General features: G+C 57.1%; 2 protein-coding genes across 2 annotated transcripts in view; one reads left to right on the top strand and one right to left on the bottom strand.

The window, feature by feature from the left end:
- Positions 1-224: 224 nt before the first annotated feature.
- The window catches only part of CROCC2 (ciliary rootlet coiled-coil, rootletin family member 2), a 79,390-nt gene continuing 61,441 nt past the window's right edge, over positions 225-18,173 (bottom strand). Inside the window, exons 26-31 of the mRNA XM_055291226.2 lie at positions 18,019-18,139; positions 17,226-17,359; positions 7,632-7,781; positions 2,497-2,628; positions 1,534-1,713; positions 225-314 (exon numbers count right to left, since the gene is read on the bottom strand). Coding sequence (XP_055147201.1) covers positions 228-314; positions 1,534-1,713; positions 2,497-2,628; positions 7,632-7,781; positions 17,226-17,359; positions 18,019-18,139 — 804 coding nt within the window. The 3' untranslated portion in view covers positions 225-227. The remainder of the gene's footprint in view (positions 315-1,533; positions 1,714-2,496; positions 2,629-7,631; positions 7,782-17,225; positions 17,360-18,018; positions 18,140-18,173) is intronic.
- On the top strand, positions 5,334-9,149 carry LOC134737390 (uncharacterized). Its single transcript, XM_063645370.1, has 2 exons — positions 5,334-5,581; positions 6,976-9,149. Exons 1-2 carry the CDS (start codon positions 5,410-5,412, stop codon positions 7,287-7,289), a joined length of 486 nt encoding a protein of 161 aa, XP_063501440.1. The 5' UTR covers positions 5,334-5,409; the 3' UTR covers positions 7,290-9,149.

Raw genomic sequence — 18,173 nt, 5'->3', positions numbered from 1 at the left:
AAGAGTGAGTGGTGGCCCGGGCGGTGCTGCCTGCACCCTGTGCTTTCTGCTGTCATCGTGCCCACCCCATCTGAACTTTGTCCCTCTTGTGCAGAGCACAAGGCATTGGTTTTCCTAACAGTGGTTCCCCCAGCAGCCTAGGGCCTCCAGCACCTTCCCCAGGGCCGCCTGCCACTGTCCAGTCAGGGATGAAGGCAGCTAGGCTGCTGGGTGGTATGCAGCAGGGCTCACTGTCTTGTCTGGAAGGCTTGGCCGAGGTGGGCCTGTTGCTGCCGCTGCACTTCCTGGTCCAGTTGGTCCTTCAGGCTGGCCACCTGGGGACAGGACAGTGGCTCAGGTCAGGTGGGCAGGCTGCACGGCCAGGGCCCCAGGGTATAGAGGCATGGAGGGCTCTGTGACAGGAAAGGCTGGAGGCCATGGTCCACAGCTCCCGAGGGGAGGTGGCATGCATGGGACAGAAACATCAGGCAGATGTCAGACTGACTCCCTTGCTGCCAGAGAGGGATGCGCAGTTCCGCCTCTCACCACGGATCCCCACTCTGCCCACCTGTGGAGGCCACTGCGCACCCTTGGTGGATGGGCCCGCTTCTATTCAGGCCGTGAAGGCACTCAGAATGAGGCCAGGTGCAGTGGCTCACACCTGTAATCCCAGCACTTTGGGTGGCCGAGGCGGGCCTTGGGCATCAGGATCACCTGAGGTCAGGAGTTCGAGACCAGCCTGGCCAACATGGTAAAACCCCATCTCTACTAACAGTACAAAAAATTAGCCAGGCGTGGTGGCAGGTGCCTGCAATCCCAGCCACTCTGGAGGCTGAGGCAGGAGAATCGCTTGAACCCAGCAGGTGGAGGTTGCAGTGAGCTGAGATCTCACCACTGCTCACCAACCCAGGGAACAGAGTGAGACTCTATCTCAAAAAAAAAAAAAAGCACTCAGAATGATAAGGAAATAAATAAATGTCCTTTTGCTAATAAATTTAGCAAAAGTGCCTTGGTGGTCAGGGACCGTAACTTGGGGATGACACTGGGCAGTCAGGTCACCTCCTGGGCCTCAGTTTCCTCATCTGTAAAATGAACAGACAGCTCTAAGGTCCTGATAGCTCTGAGCTCCAAGGCTCAGTGGTTCAGCCCAGCAGGTCTGTCACATGTACGTATGCATGTGTGGGTGTGCAGTGCACACACATGCCCAAGGCTTGGCTATGCTTCCTTATCCACCTCACTGTGCCCACCTCATCCTCACATGTGCCACGTGTGCCATTGTTTTCCCTTTGTGACTCTGAAGGACAGGTGCAGGGGCTGCCTCTGGTGACCTGCCCCAGAATCCATGCTCCACCTCCCAGTCGGATAAACCTTGTGCGCTCAAGAGCAAAGAAGTGCAGGCAGTGCCCGGAGTAGGTCTGGAGCCCACTGGGTGGCAGTGGAGAGCCCCTGTTGCTAGAGGACTTCAAGAAGTCACGCCTACTGGGTGACTGCGGGGATGCCAGTCCTCCGTCCCTGCCTCTGCCCTCACCCAGGGGGCTGGGGTCCCCACCTTACCTGCTCTTCCAGCACCTTCACCCGCTGCTGGTGGGTCCATTCTTGGGACTCCAGGGCCTGCGTGGCCTGCTGCTGGGCCCCATGCAGACGCTCTGCCTCTGTGGCCAGGTCCCGCTGGTGCTGCGCCGTCAGGTCCCGGAGCCGCTGGGTGTGGGCCTGCTCCATCTCCGCCATCTGGGCCTGGAGCGAGAACTCGGGCATCTCACTGCTGTCTCTCACTGAGGGCCGCACAGAATCCCAGGGCAGGAGTGCCACAGGGTGCTCCACCTGTCTTTTGGGCCCCACTGCCCTCTGCCAGTGTTGACCCTGGCCAGGACTGCCCAGCAGACCTGGGGTTGGGTGCACACGTTCAGCCCACGGGCCTTGGGTTTGGCTTTGGCTGGGCTGGAGACTAAGCCACAGCCTCCAGGGTGGGCCTAAAATCTGTTTTAATGGCACCCCAGGTTCCTTTTGGCTGGGCTGGGTGTCCAGAGGGCATCGAAGTTTGATTCTTGCCCATCCTGCCCCCATCCCCTGCTGGTTTCTGAGGATGGGGGTATGTCCAATGTGGACAGGGAGAATGAAGCCTCTGAGGCCCCTTCTGTGGGTGTCAGGCCCCTAGGCCTCAGGGGATTCCCCTGCCCCAACACAAGCAGGTAGCAGCCTCTGGCCATGCCCCACAGGCCTCTCTGACCTCCCTCGTCTGGCCCTTGTGCTGCTCTACAGAGCCCAGGCCTGGCTCCCACGGGGAGGTCAATGTCTCAAGAAGGGCAGGAGCCTTGGGTCCTCATTCTAGCTCTGCCTGGGGCCTTGGTCTGAGTCTGTATCCATCACATGCAGAAGCTGGTCCAGCCACCCTCCCCATGTGTGCACGTGTGAGATGGAGGTACACCAGCCACCCCTCTGGAACTGACAACCTCCTGGATCCCACCCCAGGTCTGCCCTCAAGTCTGGGGTACACAGAACTCTGCTGGCCCAGTTGACCTGCAGCTGCTGATTTTGCCTCAGGGCTCCTTCCACCTCCTGGTGCAGGCTGTTCAGAGACTGGTCCAGCTGCTCCTTCTCAGCCCCCAGCCTGAGAACATCCTCCTCCCTCTTCAGTGTCTCTTGCTCCATCTGCAGAGAGCCCAGGAGGCAGAACTTGTGGCCTCCTGGCAGGGAGTGAGGTCAGGCCAGCCCTCCTCTGGGAGCATAGGGATGCCTCTGGGAAGGACTCTGAATTCCCCTAAGAGCTGGCAGGGTCAGGAAGGGCACTGCCCTGGGCCAGGACCCCCGGCCTCATCCACGTCTATCTGATATCTGCAGCCAGAGTGACAGCTTAAGGAGGAGCATAGGGCCAAGTCCCCATCCAGCTACAGAGCAGCAGATGTCCCCATCAACATCCTCAATGGGGGACTCTCTACATCTTTTAAGGTGACATCCCAGGAGCTACCCCGCAAACCTCTTCTCAGTGTTCCTCCAGGTCTCATGAGCCCCTGCACTCTCTGGCACTTGCCTTCTGCTGTTGGCACTCAGGATCTGCTGAGCTCGTACAGGCACAGGCCCTGAGAGCCTGGTACACTTGCTGTCTCAATCCCAACAAGCCTGTGGCATTGGCATCACTATCCCCACCGTCTGTCCTCCTTGTAGGCTGCAGGCTGCCCCAATATGCTCCCTCCTTAGTCACCCACTCCCCGCCCCATGGGCACAGGTCAGGAGGGATAAGCTGCAGGTTAAAAATCCGGGAAGGTTACCCAGGAAACAGACATTTTCTATGGGAAAGTTGGCAAGGACCTTTTGTTCCCTTGCGAATGGGCCCTCTGGAGGAAAGGATTGAATCTAAGAGTTCTCTCTCACAGAGAACAGCACTAGGAGAGGAACACCGTCCACCAGCCCCAGACAGCCTGCTTCCAGCGCCCCCAGATGGCCTGGGGCATGCCTCATGGGTGGTTGGTGTGGATGGGATCCCATGATGTCACAGGCTCATTGGGCCAGGCAGGCGCTGAGGCAGGCTTGGAACCCAGGCCCTGCTCTCCAAACCAGGCTGCCTCCAGGCTCTGCCATGCCCAGCCCTGAGGGTCCTGCCTGCTGGGGCTGTGTCCACAGGGGCAAAAGCCTTGGGCTGGAGTGCCAGGTCAGTCCTCTGTTGGCCCCAATGCCCTCTGTCGGGTGCTGGCCCTGGCCCAGGATTGGGCAGCAGACCTGGGGCTCAGTGCACACACTTGGCACACCACAAACCTGCCCTCTTAGCTTCAGGGCTTGAGCAGGCCTGGTTTCGGGCCCTAAGACAGAGGGGATAATTTGCGTGGGTAAAGTTCGTAACAGGGTCAGTGGTTGGAACTTTACAAAAAATAAGGGTTCCTTTCTTCTTCAGGACTGAGAAAAACAGAGTCCCCCTACACTGAAAAAGGATGTCCTGTTTCTTTAAAAATCCAGTTACACTCCTGGAAGTGCATGTTATGAAGAGAAGAGAAAAGTGAAATCCAAAATAAATAAACGGCCACATCCGGGTTTCCCCTCCTGAGACACCAATAAAGGGTTTATGGGTTTGTGGGCCCCTCACAGCTGACCTCCTGGAACTCATTAGCTGTTCCTTCCCTCCCCCTCCTCAGGCTCCAGGGACTCACGGCGGGCACTGTGCCCACAGCTGGCTCTGCGTCCCCAGGCAGTGCTGTCGCAACCAGGGCTGATGCAAGCCCCCTGCTCCTCCACCCCCAGCAGCGTCCACGGGAGGCGCCAACACCCTGGCTCCATGGCCCAGGGCTGGGCCCCCTTCAGGAACAGCAGCAGGGGCTGGTGACTAGACCCCATTGGCTGGCCCTACTCTGGAGGGCAGGTGGTCCTTTGTGGACAAGCTGGCTGGTGGCTTTCATGACTGTCCTGGCCTGCTGGCCCCTGTCCCCTGGGCAGGCTGGGCTGCGGGGCCTTCTGCAGGTGGCAGTGAGTCCTTGGGAAGGGCCACCCTGCTCTGGGGTTCACCCCTGAGGCCTCAGCACCTGCCTTCCCCACTTCATAGATAGGGGCACTGACCCTGCAGGGGCCAGCTCAGCAGATGCCATCATCCCCTCCCCTGTCCTGAGTGCCCATCATTCTTCCAGCTGCCTCCTCTGGAGCCCCGTCCCACTCTGGGGCCCCCTGCCTACTCCCGGAGGGGGGCTGTGAGGGCATCAGAACCCTGGGCCCACAGCTGGTGCAGCCCGCTCTGCAGGGCCAGCCTGGGTGGCTGTGTGGGCACCTTCCCTGTTCCTGCAGGGCCTCGGCAGCACACAGCAGAGGGACAAGGGGCTGTCCCCCAGGCTCCATGGATGGAAGGCCAAAGACACCTGCCCTTCCCGCCCCTCCCCCTGCGCCATCCGGCCTGGGATGGTGAACAAACTTCCCAAGGAGAACAAGCTCGAGCCCCCCAGGACGCTGGAGGTGGGAGCTTGTGGATGGGTCGTGGTGCCGGCAACAGCGGCTTGGCTTTCCGGGCCTGTCCCTCCAGCTGGGTGACCCACAGGTCACCTTGACCTCTGGCTGTCTTTGATCTCGGCGGCCACTCTGCGGCTGCATGGGCAAGGGTGGCAGGAGAGTAGCTGGGAGGGGGTGGGTGTGGGGCTCTGGGGTCAAGGGGCCATGAGGAGACCTGGGTAGTGGGCAACAGGGCCAGTGATGCCGAGCTGGAGGCAGCCCCTCCAAAAGCATCCGGTCCAGAGGGAAGTGGGCACAGCTTCCTCGGGGACTCTGGCCTCAGGCCACCAGGACTACCCCACCCTGCACCTTGGACCCACGGGGTGGGTGGGAGCTGTGCCCATGTGCCCATGTGATGCACCACCCTCTCCACTTAGCCCTGTTTGTGAGCCAGTTGCCGTGCAGGACCCTGACGGTGCCCTGGAGTCATTTAAACAACCCATGCTGTAAAAAGGGCAGTGTCCAGCCATGCAGTCCTGGACAGCCACCATGTCCCCATCAGGGAGGAGCCCAACTGTGCAGACAGCTCACATCAGACAGCTCTCTGGCATCAAGGAGAGGAGGATGAACAGAAAGAGGGATCGGTGTGAGGCCGCCCCGTGGGCTGGGGCCATGTGCCCACTCTGCCCTCACCTGCCAGGTGGGGGCCCTGCATGCACCCAGACCCCACTGTGGGGGGCAGCGAGACCCCCAATGTGAGTGCCTGGGTGTGTGTGGAGTGGGTGCCTGGGTGTGTGTGGAGTGAGTGCCTGGGTGAGTGTGGAGTGAGTGCCTGGATGTGTGTGGAGTGAGTGCCTGGGTGAGTGTGGAGTGAGTGCCTGGGTGTGAGTGTGGAGTGAGTGCCTGGGTGTGTGTGTGGAGTGAGTGTCTGGGTGAGTGTGGAGTGAGTGCCTGGGTGTGTGTGTGGAGTGAGTGTCTGGGTGAGTGTGGAGTGAGTGCCTGGATGTGTGTGGAGTGAGTGCCTGGGTGAGTGTGGAGTGAGTGCCTGGGTGTGAGTGTGGAGTGAGTGCCTGGGTGAGTGTGGAGTGAGTGCCTGGGTGAGTGTGGAGTGAGTGCCTGGATGTGTGTGGAGTGAGTGCCTGGGTGAGTGTGGAGTGAGTGCCTGGGTGTGAGTGTGGAGTGAGTGCCTGGGTGTGTGTGTGGAGTGAGTGTCTGGGTGAGTGTGGAGTGAGTGTCTGGGTGTGTGTGGGGTGCTCACAGAGGACAAGAGAGCTGCCTCTCAGGTGATGGGGAGGGGGTGCTGTACATTGCAGGCACCCCCTCAGTGGGCCCAAAGAGTGATGGCTGGGGTGTGGGCTCCGAGAAGCTCTGCCTGCTTCCTGGAATGCCATTTCCTCTTTCTTGGGCTGTTTCCCTATCAGTCGACCTGGCAGCTGTGCGCCCCTCATCTCCCCGCGAATGGTTCTGCTCCGTCTGGTTTCATGCGTGGGAGCCGGGTCCACATGCAGCAAGGGGCCGAGCTCAGTGGCCAGGATCACTGGATCACTCACCTGCCACCAGGGTGCCTCCACCTGGCCTCACCTCTGCGGCCCACCCCAGGACACAGTGGTCTACGTTTGTCTGACCTTTGGGCTTGGAAACTCTGTCTTGCACCGGGGAGGCCGGGGAATGACAGGACTGAGTGATGACCGTCACTTCACCCCTTGACCACTGAGCTCTTCCTGGTCTCTCACCCTGTCTGCCCGGGCCCTACCGGGAGCTCAGGGGCCACTATCCTTGTGAGCGTTGAGAGGGGAGGTTGTGGGGCACCTGCACAGGCTGGCCCACCTGTTTCTCCAGCTGCAGGGCACACCCCAGGGGAGGGGCTATCTCCACCATGAGCAGGGGCCTCTGGGGCTCTGGGGTTTGTGGTGTGTCAGGCCACTCGGTTTCCAGCAAAGCTGGGCTCAGACACTGGAGACAAAGCCAGGGATTTGCCCCCACCCACGGTGCCTCCCCAGGGAGAGCCAAGGCAGGGCGCACACGACACCACTGGCAGGGCTGTGGCCACCTGCGGGCGTCCTGACCCTGAGCTTAGTGCCACCCCGCCGGCAGGTGAGGACACAGAAGCATGCGCGGGCCAGCGCCTCGCCCAGCCGCGCCCCTGCGCACCCCAGCCAGGAGCTCCTCCCTCCTCTTTAAGGACCACCGCTGCCGCCTACCTGTGCGAGCTGAGCGCGCAGCGCCGCGGGCTCCCCCTGCAGACGCGCCCGCTCGGTGCGCAGCGCCGCCGTCTGCTCCTGCAGGACGCGCCTGTCCGCCTGCGCCTCCGCCGCCTCCTGCCCGCCGCTGAGCTTCTGCGGCCGACGGAGCACCTGGGCCAGAGACGCTGGGCGTGGGCCAGGGATTGGGAAGGCCCGAGTTTCTGAGAGCGGGGTCGTTCCATCTAAGGCTGGCTCTGGCCTCAACTTATTTTCTCCTAAACGGCGTGTCCACAGCTGACTCCTCTGTTGCAGGAGTGCTTACTGTACGGCAAGAAATCCAGCCCCCTGACTCCCTGTGGGCCCTTGCAGCCTCAGTTTCCCCATCTGTCAGCGGGGGACTGGATGGTGCCTGGGTCTCTGCAGGCCTGCTCACCTGCCTCCAGCATCTCTCTAGGCCTCCTTTCATGTTGAGGGACTGATTCTGCAAAGGACCACAGGGCCTCTTCCCTGTAGGCCTGTTCACTGCCTCCTGGTGACAGCGTACCCTGCCCTCCTGGGCACCCTCACCTGTCTCAGGGGCTCCAGCGATCCCTCAGCCTTCTGGCACCTGTGCTCCAAGTTGGTGAGCTGTTCTTCCAGCAGCTTCCCCTGCTTGGCCAGGCCTTGGCTGTGCCTCCTGCTCTCGTCAAGGGCCTGGCGCAGTGTTTCCATTTGCTCCTGGGGGGAGGGAGACACAGGGCCCACCTGGAGACACTGGGGGTGGGAGGCCCTGCAGGGAAACTCTCACCTCAGGGCATCTGCCTAGACCGTCGGGCAGGACCGTATCGCTGGGATGAAAACAGCAAGAACATGGTTAAGGACAACCTGAAGTGCGTTGATCAGGTGGTTGTATTTGCAATGTAACCTCAAAGGTGCGGACCCCCAGGAAGCCTGAGACGAAAGTCCTGGAGGTCTGGTCCAGCGTGGGCAAAGGCTTGGGCTTGGCAGGTTCTCTGCTGCAGCCAGCGGTCTTAGAGGGCACATCGGTGGCATCCCTGCCCTGCCTCCAGCCTTGGTGGCTCCTATTGCCCTTGGGATAAAGACTGAGGTGACCCTCCCCAAGGCTCCTGGAGCCTGTTCGGCTCAGGCCCTGCTTGCCCCTTCTGCCATCACACTGCATGTTTTCCTGCTTCAGCTCCCACCTGGGGACATGGCTAGTCCCAAACTGAGCTCAGGAGCTCCAGAGCCCGTGAAGCTGGGATGGCCCATGATCCCCGCTGTGTCCCTCACCCCTGCGCCCTCTTCTCAGCCCCTCTGCCTTCAGCCTGTCCAAACTGCCATCATCCACTTGGGACCAGTGACAGCCCTTCAATTTCCTCACTGTCCCCAGGTGCTACCCCATGACGGCTGAGGGTGCATTTCACTTGAATATCATCGGCCATGCCACTGCCTTGCTCTGGGCCTGTGGTGCTCCCAGCTGCCCCCCAGGACACTTCCCCGGGGAACTCGCCATCACTTCGATCACGTGCACCTGCTGCCCTCTGTGAACAGCCTCCCCACTGGCGCCCCCACCCTACCCTGCCGCCTTCTCCTCCTGCTTGCAGGAATCCTGCCTCCCTGTCATCCCAGGAGGGAGGATGGCACCCGTGGTGTCCCCTGAGCCCGAGAGCTGGCAGCTGTTGGGCCTTGAGAGGCCCCCAGACGTGTGAAGGAGCTTGCAAGGCATCCGTCATTGGAAGCTTGTTGGCTGCAAGTTGGCCTGGTCAGGTCTTGATGAGCCCCCAGCCCTTGCACCTTCCTGAGGGTTTTGTGGGAGAAATGGCCAGCTCCTTCTGGGGTGGCTGGATTCTGAAAACACTTTTTTTTTTTGGTCCGACACTTTGTTACTTTAAAAAAGGAAAAGAAGGAAGACAATCCTTGTACCTCAGACTGTGATGTTTCACCCTTTGTGCAATTCTGAAAATTATAATTTTCTATATAATTTTCCAGTAGAAAAGCAGAAGTTTTCTGCAAATACGGCTTAAATATTTCATGGCAGTTTTAAGAGGTCCCAAACCTCTTGTAATGACTCAGCTTTTATGGAATTTGAATGAACCGTAATAATTGAGTAGTTCTCCTTTAATGCGCAGCCCCACCGGCCCCAGCGAGTTGCTCTCATCTCTTGTGTCCCTTTGGCTCTAAATCCTGATGCTGTGTGCAGGCTGGCAAAACAAACCTTGAAAAGGTGGATTCAGTCTGAGGGCTTCAATAGCTACAGGAAAGAACCCCAGCCCTTCTCTCCCAGAGCTGAGTGCTCAGGGATGAGCCTGGGCTCCAGAGGCTCCTACCCCGGAGTCCCAGCAGGGATGAGCCTGGGCTTGGAGCCAGCGTGCGGGGCTCCAGGGTCAGTTTCCCCATCTGGGGCATGGGTATGATGCAGTCTCACAGGGGTCTTGTTGAGACCGAAAGAAGGCTGGGGCCAGGCGCTGTGGCTCATGCCTGTAATCCCAGCACTTTGGGAGGCTGAGATGGGCAGATTTTCTGAGGTCAGGAGTTCGAGACCAGCCTGGACAACACGATGAAGCCCCGTTCCTACTAAAAATACAAAAAAATTAGCCAGCCATGGTGGCGGGTGCCTATAATCTCAGCTACTTGGGAGGCTGAGGCGGGAGAATCACTTGAACCTGGGAGGCAGAGGTTGCAGTGAACCAAGACCGTGCCACTGCACTCCAGCCTGGGCAACAAGAGCAAAACTCTGTCTCAAAAAAAAAAAAAAAAGAAGGCTGGTCGGATGCTGGACTCTGAGATGCCCCCAGGGAAGCTGTTACAAATGAAGGGCTTGCATGGGAGGCTGGGAGTGAAGGCTGGGGAATATCTGAACAGGAGCAGAAGGGACAAAGGCCTCGTTAAGTGTCCTGCTGGCTGCACAGAGAAGGACAGGGCAGGCCACAAACACTCGCCAAATCCATCCTTCGGGCCCTGGAATTGGGGTCCTCAGCCTGATACCCATTTATCCATTGGGCGACGATGGGCCAATTCGATTGCCCACTGGCAGGTATCCCCTGGTCTCCCTGCACTGGTGAGCTGCCCCATCTTGCCCTCAGGCCAGTCACAGGACAGAGTTAGCTCTGGACAGTCCTCAGATACAAGGGGGTCGGAGCCCTTCACTCCACACAGTGGGACTCTGGAGCCAGACAGAGGGCAGGGTCTGGTGCCAGTTCACGGCGGCAGGGCCTCCTCTGGACTCTGGCCTGCCCTGCTGCCTCTGTATCTATTCTACCAGCCTCTACTGCTTTGACCATACTAGCATTATAGCCTGTTGTACTATTCACTTTCAAAATTTTCTTGGAAAATCTCAAACATCTATTCTTTCCTGTAAACTTTGCAATCAGTTTGTCCAGTATTCTCTAAACACATCACAAACAAATAGACAAAACCAAACCAAAAAAGCAAACGACCAATAAACAACTGACAAAGCAGGAGCATAAACAAAGACCCACCCAGACGCTGATCAAAAGAAAACCGTCATCCCTGCCCAAAGCCACAGCCTCTCCAGGAAGATGACGTAAGCAACAAAAAGTGGCACAAACACGCACTCATGCTTTCAAGTAACCCCCAAATTTAAGAAGAAATAAAATGGAAACTTCTAGAAAACTGGTAAAAAGGAAAAGAACTCACATCAAAAACTGATGGGACACATACCAAACCACAATTAGGGAAAATGGGATCACATTAAATGCTCTTACTATTAAAGAGAAAGCCCAAGCATAAACAAATTACTTATTCCTTTCAAGAAGTAAGAAAAATTACAACAAAAAGAGAGTGTTGGCTGGGTGTGGTGGCTCATGCCTGTAATCCCAGCACTTTGGGAGGCCGAGGTGGGTGGATCACTTGAGCTCAGGAGTTCGAGACCAGCCTAGGCAACATGGTTTAACACTATCTCTACAAAAAAAAAAAAAAAAATACAAAAGTTAGCCAGGTGTAGTGGCATGTGCCTGTAGTCCCAGCTACTCAAGAGGCTGAAGTGGTAGGATCACTTGAGCCCAGGAGGTAGAGACTGCAGTGAGCCAAAATCATGCCACTGCACTCTAGCCTGCGTGACAGAGCGAGACCCTCAAAAAAATAAAAATAAAAGTAAACTAAAAATAAAAATAGAGTGTTCATAGAAATAAAAGCTGAAATCAATAAACTAGACAAAAATAAGAGATAAATTTATTCTTTGAAAAGAGGAATAAAACATGAACTGTTGGAAAATCAGATTAAGGGAAAGAAACACATCTCCAACATGAAGAACAGAAACAGATAAAACTCCACATGTAAATAAGGCACAACTACACACATAAAGCAGGTGTAACTGCTGACAAGACCGTGTATATAACGAAGATGATGCTAAGCAGACGTATGTGCAGGTCTTTGGCAACGTACTGAACGTGTAAGATGAGTTACATTCCCACAGGGCAAAACTGACCCGAGAAGAAATGGAAAACTAAAACAGACCCTTGACAGAAAAGGGATTGGAAAGGGAATTAAAGTGTATTCTTTACGATGACAGGAGCTGCGGAATATGTACAGGGAAGTTCAATGAACCTTTCAAGAAAAGTTATTTTGAGTGTTCCAGGTGATGGAAAAAGTGGAAAGCCCACCAACTCATTCTATAAAATAATACAATTTTCTTAACACAAATAAATCTGAAAAATATGTCACCATAAAGGAATTACAGATGCAAAAATTCTTGACAAAACACTGAGAGTAATCAAGTCCGACTGTGGCTCAGTGTCCACCTTGTGGGCCCCGCCGGCCCCAAGCTGCTCGGCTAGCTTTGGGCATATGTGGACCCGGGAAACTTTTAGAACCTGTGACTGAGGCTGAGTTGAGCCCCCACAGGCGGGTGAACTGCAGGGCTGGCACTGGGGATGTGGGGAGCTGGAGGGGGTGGGTGTGGCACGTGGGCACAGTGAGGGAAGGAGGCCTGGGCAAGAGTCCAAGAACGCCGTGAGCTTCCCTGAGCCACGGAGGCTGTGACCGGGCGCCAGTCCAAGGGTGGCATGGGGGGCCTTTCTGAATGGGCATGAGACTGTGGGTGATGCTGAGTGAGTGCCAGGCCTCCCGCCTGCTCAGAGACCTGGCCAGCTACTTGGGCACTGCTGCTGCGTTCCGTGCGTGTCCTGACGCCACGGGCTGGCCCTGCACGGCTGTTCTATCGAATTCCCAGGGTAGCCTTGGAAACGGGGAGGGATTTGCTCTCAAACAAGAATCTTACTGTTTGCATAGCACAGCCTACCATTTAATTAGAAAAATATGTTTTTAATTAACTTTCTCTTGACAAACACATTGGCTTATGTGAAACGGGAAAAACCAACCCATGAAAGTGAAAGAAGTTGTGTCAAATGCAGAGCTGGCTCTAGACTGTGCCAGGAGCCTGGCAGAGCCAGGAGAGGCGCCAGGCCTGCCCTACTGGACCCTAGCACCCCCCGGCTCAGCAAGGGGCACGGGGCAGCAGGGAGCATGGCTGTGTTCCCAGCCCCCTGGCTGGCTAGAAAATTTCAACCCTGAGCTCTCTGCCTGGGTTTGCTGTGTGTCAAAAGTGGGGGCCTCTGGTGACTTAGGTGTGTCTGAATCCAGAAACCCATCACAATGACCAATAGATTACAAAACGTTGGGAAAAACTTTCCTGAGAGCTGGAGACCAGGGACTTGGAGGACTCTTGAGGGCAGATGAAACCAACTTGGCCTAAAAATGGGTGAAACAGTAATTGCCAGAATTATAAGAAAACATTGACACAACCATGATAGATTTTAGCACAGTTCACCAAAAAAGTTGAGCAAATTCTACACCAAGCAGAAAAATGCATACAAAGTTCTGATCAATGTCAGAGGTGTCCTCTGCACTCATGTGTGGAGACCCAAAGTTGGACCCCCCATGCCCCCTACCCTGACTCAGAAGGGAGAGGGCTGGAGGGAACTGCAGGGGTGTTGGGGAGGCAACTCTATCCCACCAGGACCTCAGAGAAGAGGGTTGCTGTGGCTGGGGGACCCGGGGAGCCCTCCATCCCTGTGAGGCAAGCAGCTGGGGCGGTGGAGGACCACACCGTGTCTGTGCACCAGAGAGAGCCGCTCCCCCCTGCCCACTTCAGGAACAGAACAACTCTGGGAGGGCCCGAACTCCACCACTGGCTCCCCACATTCCCCATGGCTCCCTGTGGCTGCGGGATCTTGGAACCCTTCTCTCTGCCTTCCTTTTGAGCCTGAAATATTGGGATGGGGACACATAAAGTCCCTGATGGGTTCCTCTCCACTCCCAACTTCAAACAAGGCCAGAACTCCTTTCTTTAAAGACACCCAAAGGAAAAAAAAAATCACAAAACTAGTATCCACTGGAGTTTCAGAAAATAAAGTCGATCTGAGGAATCAGATCTGAGAGTCTCTAATTAAACAGAGAAGTGAGCTACTGACACACATCAGAAGATGGTAACTGGTGTTCTCAAGGTGAGGACAGGACAGGGGTCTTGAGGTGGACAATCCACAATGAAAACTCAGGCCGAATGAGGCCACCGTGGGGGCAGAAGCAGCAGATGAGACGCAGCAGATCCTGAGATTAGCTGAGTAGGAGTAAGACCTGAAATTCTCCTGGGACCTTGGGGAAAACTGAGATGACAAGGAGAAATTCAAGACTGAAGCCAGGAGGACAGGTCCAGGGGGTCAGTATTGGGACACTCAGAATTCCGGGACAAAAGAACAGAGAAGAGAGAGAAGGAGAAGAGATGTTTTTTTACAGTGGAAGGAACCTCTGTAAACAGAAGGTAGATTTGATTCTGCAAGTCGGGAGGGCTTGCCAGAGTAGGTAAAATAATGAAAGGGGCCGACCCGCCCACATTTTGGCGACACTTTTGAATTTCAAAGACAAGGAGGCCTCTGGCTGCCCCTCTGGAAAGAGCACTGACAAGAAAAACACAAAGAACCCAGGGAATCCGCACATTTCTTGAACCCATCTGAACTCAAGTTCAGAGGCAAACAAGGAGCCTGGAATCGAATGAAAACCAGGCCCCTCCAGGAGAGATGCCATGAGCGGCCCCACCCATCATACCAGCCGCAGGGAGTTCACCAAAGCTGGTAACACATTGCTCGGACCCATGTGGCAGGCAGAGCCCTCAGAGGGCCCCATGAGCTCTGGCCCTGACATTATCTTGTGATTACATTGGATTCACGGCCAGGGGACTTTGTGGATGCGAGTAGTTGACTCTGAGTTAAGCAAAGGGTGACCACCCAGGCGGGTCTCAACCACTCACGCACACCCTCGGGTGTCGGCAGAAGGGAACCCTGAGGTGTGAGCCACATGGAGATGGGGGGCGTGGGGTGCAGGTGCTGCTGCCACACTGTGGCTCAGCCAAGGAAGCCCCTGGCTAGGGGTGGGGAGCCCTTGGCTGACCGCCCAGAAATGAGGCTCAGCCCGACAACGCAAAGAGCTGGACTCGCCACACTGGGATGAGCCCGGATGCCCCCAGAAGCACCTGGATGAGCCCAGAGGAGGACTCTTCCCCGGGGCCTTGGGTGGCCCAGCTCACCCCACGACTGTGAGACCCAGAGGGGAGATGCCAGTCACACCATGCCAGGCTTCTCATCTATGGGACTGGGGGCTCAAAAGTGGGGTTAAGTCATCAGTAATTTGTTGCAAAAAGTAGTGCACCAGGTGTGGGCTGCTGTGGGTACAGAGCCCGGGGGTCCACAGACACCAAGAGAAGTTCAACCTACAGGCAGGAGAGCCCAGAGCCCTTCTGGGGGGCAGGTTTGGAAGAGGGGAGTGTCCAGAGCAGGAAGTTCTAAGGAACAAAAGTCTTGGCTCCTAGGGCACAGGTGGAAGCAGTGCAGCTGGGAAGGGAAGGGATGAGACCCTCGGCCCCTGGAGGGGGCAGGGCGCTGTCCTGGCCCAACCATAAGATGCCCTGGATGCAAATGCCAAGGGAAAAGAGGATGAATAAATCATCCCTGCCATGCAAGACAGGACAGGCAGGAAAGACACACAGAGAGGAGAAAGTGTGCTATGAGCAACCTAAGGAAAAACAGAGCATGGGTTATCACAAAACTTCTACGTGGGACAAAGTCCCCCAGAAGAGGCAGAGACTCTAAGGTGGGATTGAAACCAAAGCCAGGCCAATGAAATGAAGGCTGAAAACACAAACACCAAAAAAGCAGGGGCCAAGAGGAAGACAAACAGCAGTCACAGGACATGCAGGCCACGCAGGAAAAGTTAACCAAGAAACTTCAAATTCGAAGAGTCAAGAAATCTAGAAGTCAAATACCCTTGGAAATAAAAGGAGACATTGACAAAAAGAATTGTAGTGGGAAAATTCAACACATCATCCTTAGCTTTGATAAATTCAGGAACTGGATCATATGTGGCCTATTTGAATAATGCATTTGTAAAGGTTGATTTAAAAGGTCTATTTCAGAACTGGGCATGGTGGCTCACGCCTGTAATCCCAGCACTTTGGGAGGCCGAGGTGGGCAGATCATTTAAGGTCAGGAGTTTAAGACCAGCCTGGCCAACATGGTGTGAAACCTGTCTCTACTAAAAATACAAAAAATTAGGTGTGGTGGCAGGTGCCTGTAATCCTAGCTACTTGGGAAGCTGAGGCAGGAGAATCACTTGAACCTGGGAGGCGGAGGTTGCAGTGAGCCAAGATGGTGCCACTGCACTCCAGCCTGGGTGACAGAATGAGACTCCATCCCAAAAAATAAAATAGAAGGTCTATTTCAAAATGTGTAACCTGTGAACAGAGAACATTATTTTTGCATGCACGTGGGAGACATACATGTGACTCTACATATAAAATGAAACTTGGCCCAGCTCAGCCCACTCCAGGTCCCCTAACTTCTCAGGTGCCCCCATCTCCTGGGCATCTCACAAGTCCTGACCCCATCCCTGGCCAGGCCGCCTGGGTCTTTCCACAGATGTCTCTAGTCTTATTGCCCCAGCAGCTGCCACCAGAGGGGTCTTTCCAGAACAGAAATTTCCAGACTCCTGGCTAATGAGGAACTTGCTCTCTCTGCAGCCTGGCCTCTGCTCTCTGCCCCCTCCTCTCTCCCCTGCAGAAGCCACCTCCTCAGAGGCTCAAGGCCTACTGAGGACTCAGTGCCTGCCTGCTAGTCTGAGGGCTGACAGCCCTCTGGTGGCCTCTGAGGGCCACCAGGCTCCGGGGCTGAGCCCCTCGTGGAGCAGCGCAGGCCTGGCCGGCTGCCCTTGGGGCCCTTCTGCCAACCTGCAAGGCTGTCCCTCCTGATAGCTCACCCAGGCCTCCCTCATTGGAGGGACACTTGGAGAGGAGTGGCTCCCCGGTCTCTGTGCCCTGTCCCCTCTGCACTGTGCTGGCTCCCTCTCTCCAGAATGGGTTGAGGGATGCCTGGGGACAGTTGCCCTGGGGAGCCTCAGCCAGGCACCTGTTCTCTGGCCGCTGGGGCCTGCAAGGCAGCTCTCTGGAGCGGAACAGTTGTCCCCTGGCCCAGTCTTGACAAGAGGATCTCAGGACACCCCGAGGGCTGCTTGGACCTGTGGGGCTGGGCTGGGCCTGGGGCTCCCCATCAGCACTGAGGACCAAGGCCTGGGCCTCCATCCCCCACGGCCTGGCCGTTCCATTTCCAGGGCCAGGCTCCTCACCTGAAAACCTCAGACCCAGTGGGCGCCTCCCCAGCACAAAACCTGGCGTGTAGGGACACTGACTTCAGCCTTCCTGAGAGGCCCCTTCTGTGTCTGAGTCACACGGAATGAAAAGTGGTCTTACAGCAGGACAGTGTGACCCTATAAAGAGCCCCACGGCTGGGCCAGGGCCGCCCCATGCCTGCCAGTGTGGCCTCAGCAAGAAGAAAGGGCCTAGACTTGGGGCTCTGCCCCCCACTCACTGTGCCCCCAGGGCCAAGTCCTCAGTTTCCCCAATCTGTAAAACAAGGGCTAGAACCACCTTAAAGACAGCTCTGCTAAGGACGACCCCAGTCCTGATGACCCCAAAGCCGCCTGCCACAGCCCAGCCTGCACCTCTGCCCCAGGGCCCCGCTGGGCTGGCCCACTGGCTCCAGCCCTGAACACCCACAGAAGCGCTTGCAGACCCTCTCTCCCACCTCCCGGCCCTGTGGCCTCCCTGCAGGGTGTGAGGGTGACCGAGAGGCCTTGTTCTTGTGCCCCACCTGGGACCCACCCTGCCGCCTGCCCCACCTGCAGCCGCCGCTTCTCCTGGCCTGCCGCACGCACGCTCGCCAGGTGCTCCATCTCCAGCCTGCGGAGCGCCTCCTTCTGCAGGGCACGTGCTGCCCGGGCGCTGCTCAGCGCGCCCTCCACCCGGCGCCGGCCTGTGGGGCAAGCAGGGTGGCTTGAGGGGCTCCCATGCCCCTCCTAGGTCACAGGCAGGCATTGCAGGGCTCCTGGACTTGAGTGACCGGTTCCCACGTGGGAGTGGGAGTCCATCCTCACTGCTCAGGAGTCCTGGGGCTACCCCAGGGTCCTGGCTTCCTGCCCGTCCTTCCCTCCTGCCTCTTTCCTTTAATTGAGGGGCAATAAGCAGATAAACTCGTGTGTATGAGGCAGTGGGGGGCACAAGGGGCCTCTCTGAGGGGGGTGACAAGGGGCAGGGCCTGCCCGGGGAGAGCCATGTGGCTGTCTGGGGGACAGGGTGGCAGGCAGAGGGCACAGCCAGGGCAAAGGCCCCCAGTGGGAACTGCAGGAGGCCAGGGTGGGGCAGGGGGGCAGAGGATGCTGGGAGCCAGATTGGGAGGGCCCTGATGGGCCTGTGGGCGTCACTCCTCTGTGCTGGGGAAGTCACTGCTGAGAACTCTGATGCCAAGCACTGACCCAGCCTTGCCAGGCCTGGTGGTTTGGGTGTTGCCCCTAGGCTCCCTTCCCACCAAGCTGCCCCAGGGGCCGAAAGCTTATAGCCGGCAGCGGTGGGGACATGGTGGTGCCACTCTCACAGCCACTCCCAGGGTGGGCGGGGCAGGGCAACGGAGGTCACCTTCTTCCGCCTCAGCCAGGGCTTTCTGCAGCTGCCCCACGCGGCTCTGGGCCCGGGCACACCTGCACTCTGCCTCGCTCAGTCGGCTGCTCAAGGTCGCCATCTGGACACGGGAGTCATCCTGGGCAGAAGGACTGAGGTCAGCAGGGGCAGTC

The sequence above is a fragment of the Symphalangus syndactylus genome, chromosome 8 (genome assembly GCF_028878055.3).
Source record: "Symphalangus syndactylus isolate Jambi chromosome 8, NHGRI_mSymSyn1-v2.1_pri, whole genome shotgun sequence".
NCBI classification, from domain to species: Eukaryota; Metazoa; Chordata; class Mammalia; order Primates; family Hylobatidae; genus Symphalangus; species Symphalangus syndactylus.
This window is presented reverse-complemented; position numbering and strand designations above follow the sequence as displayed.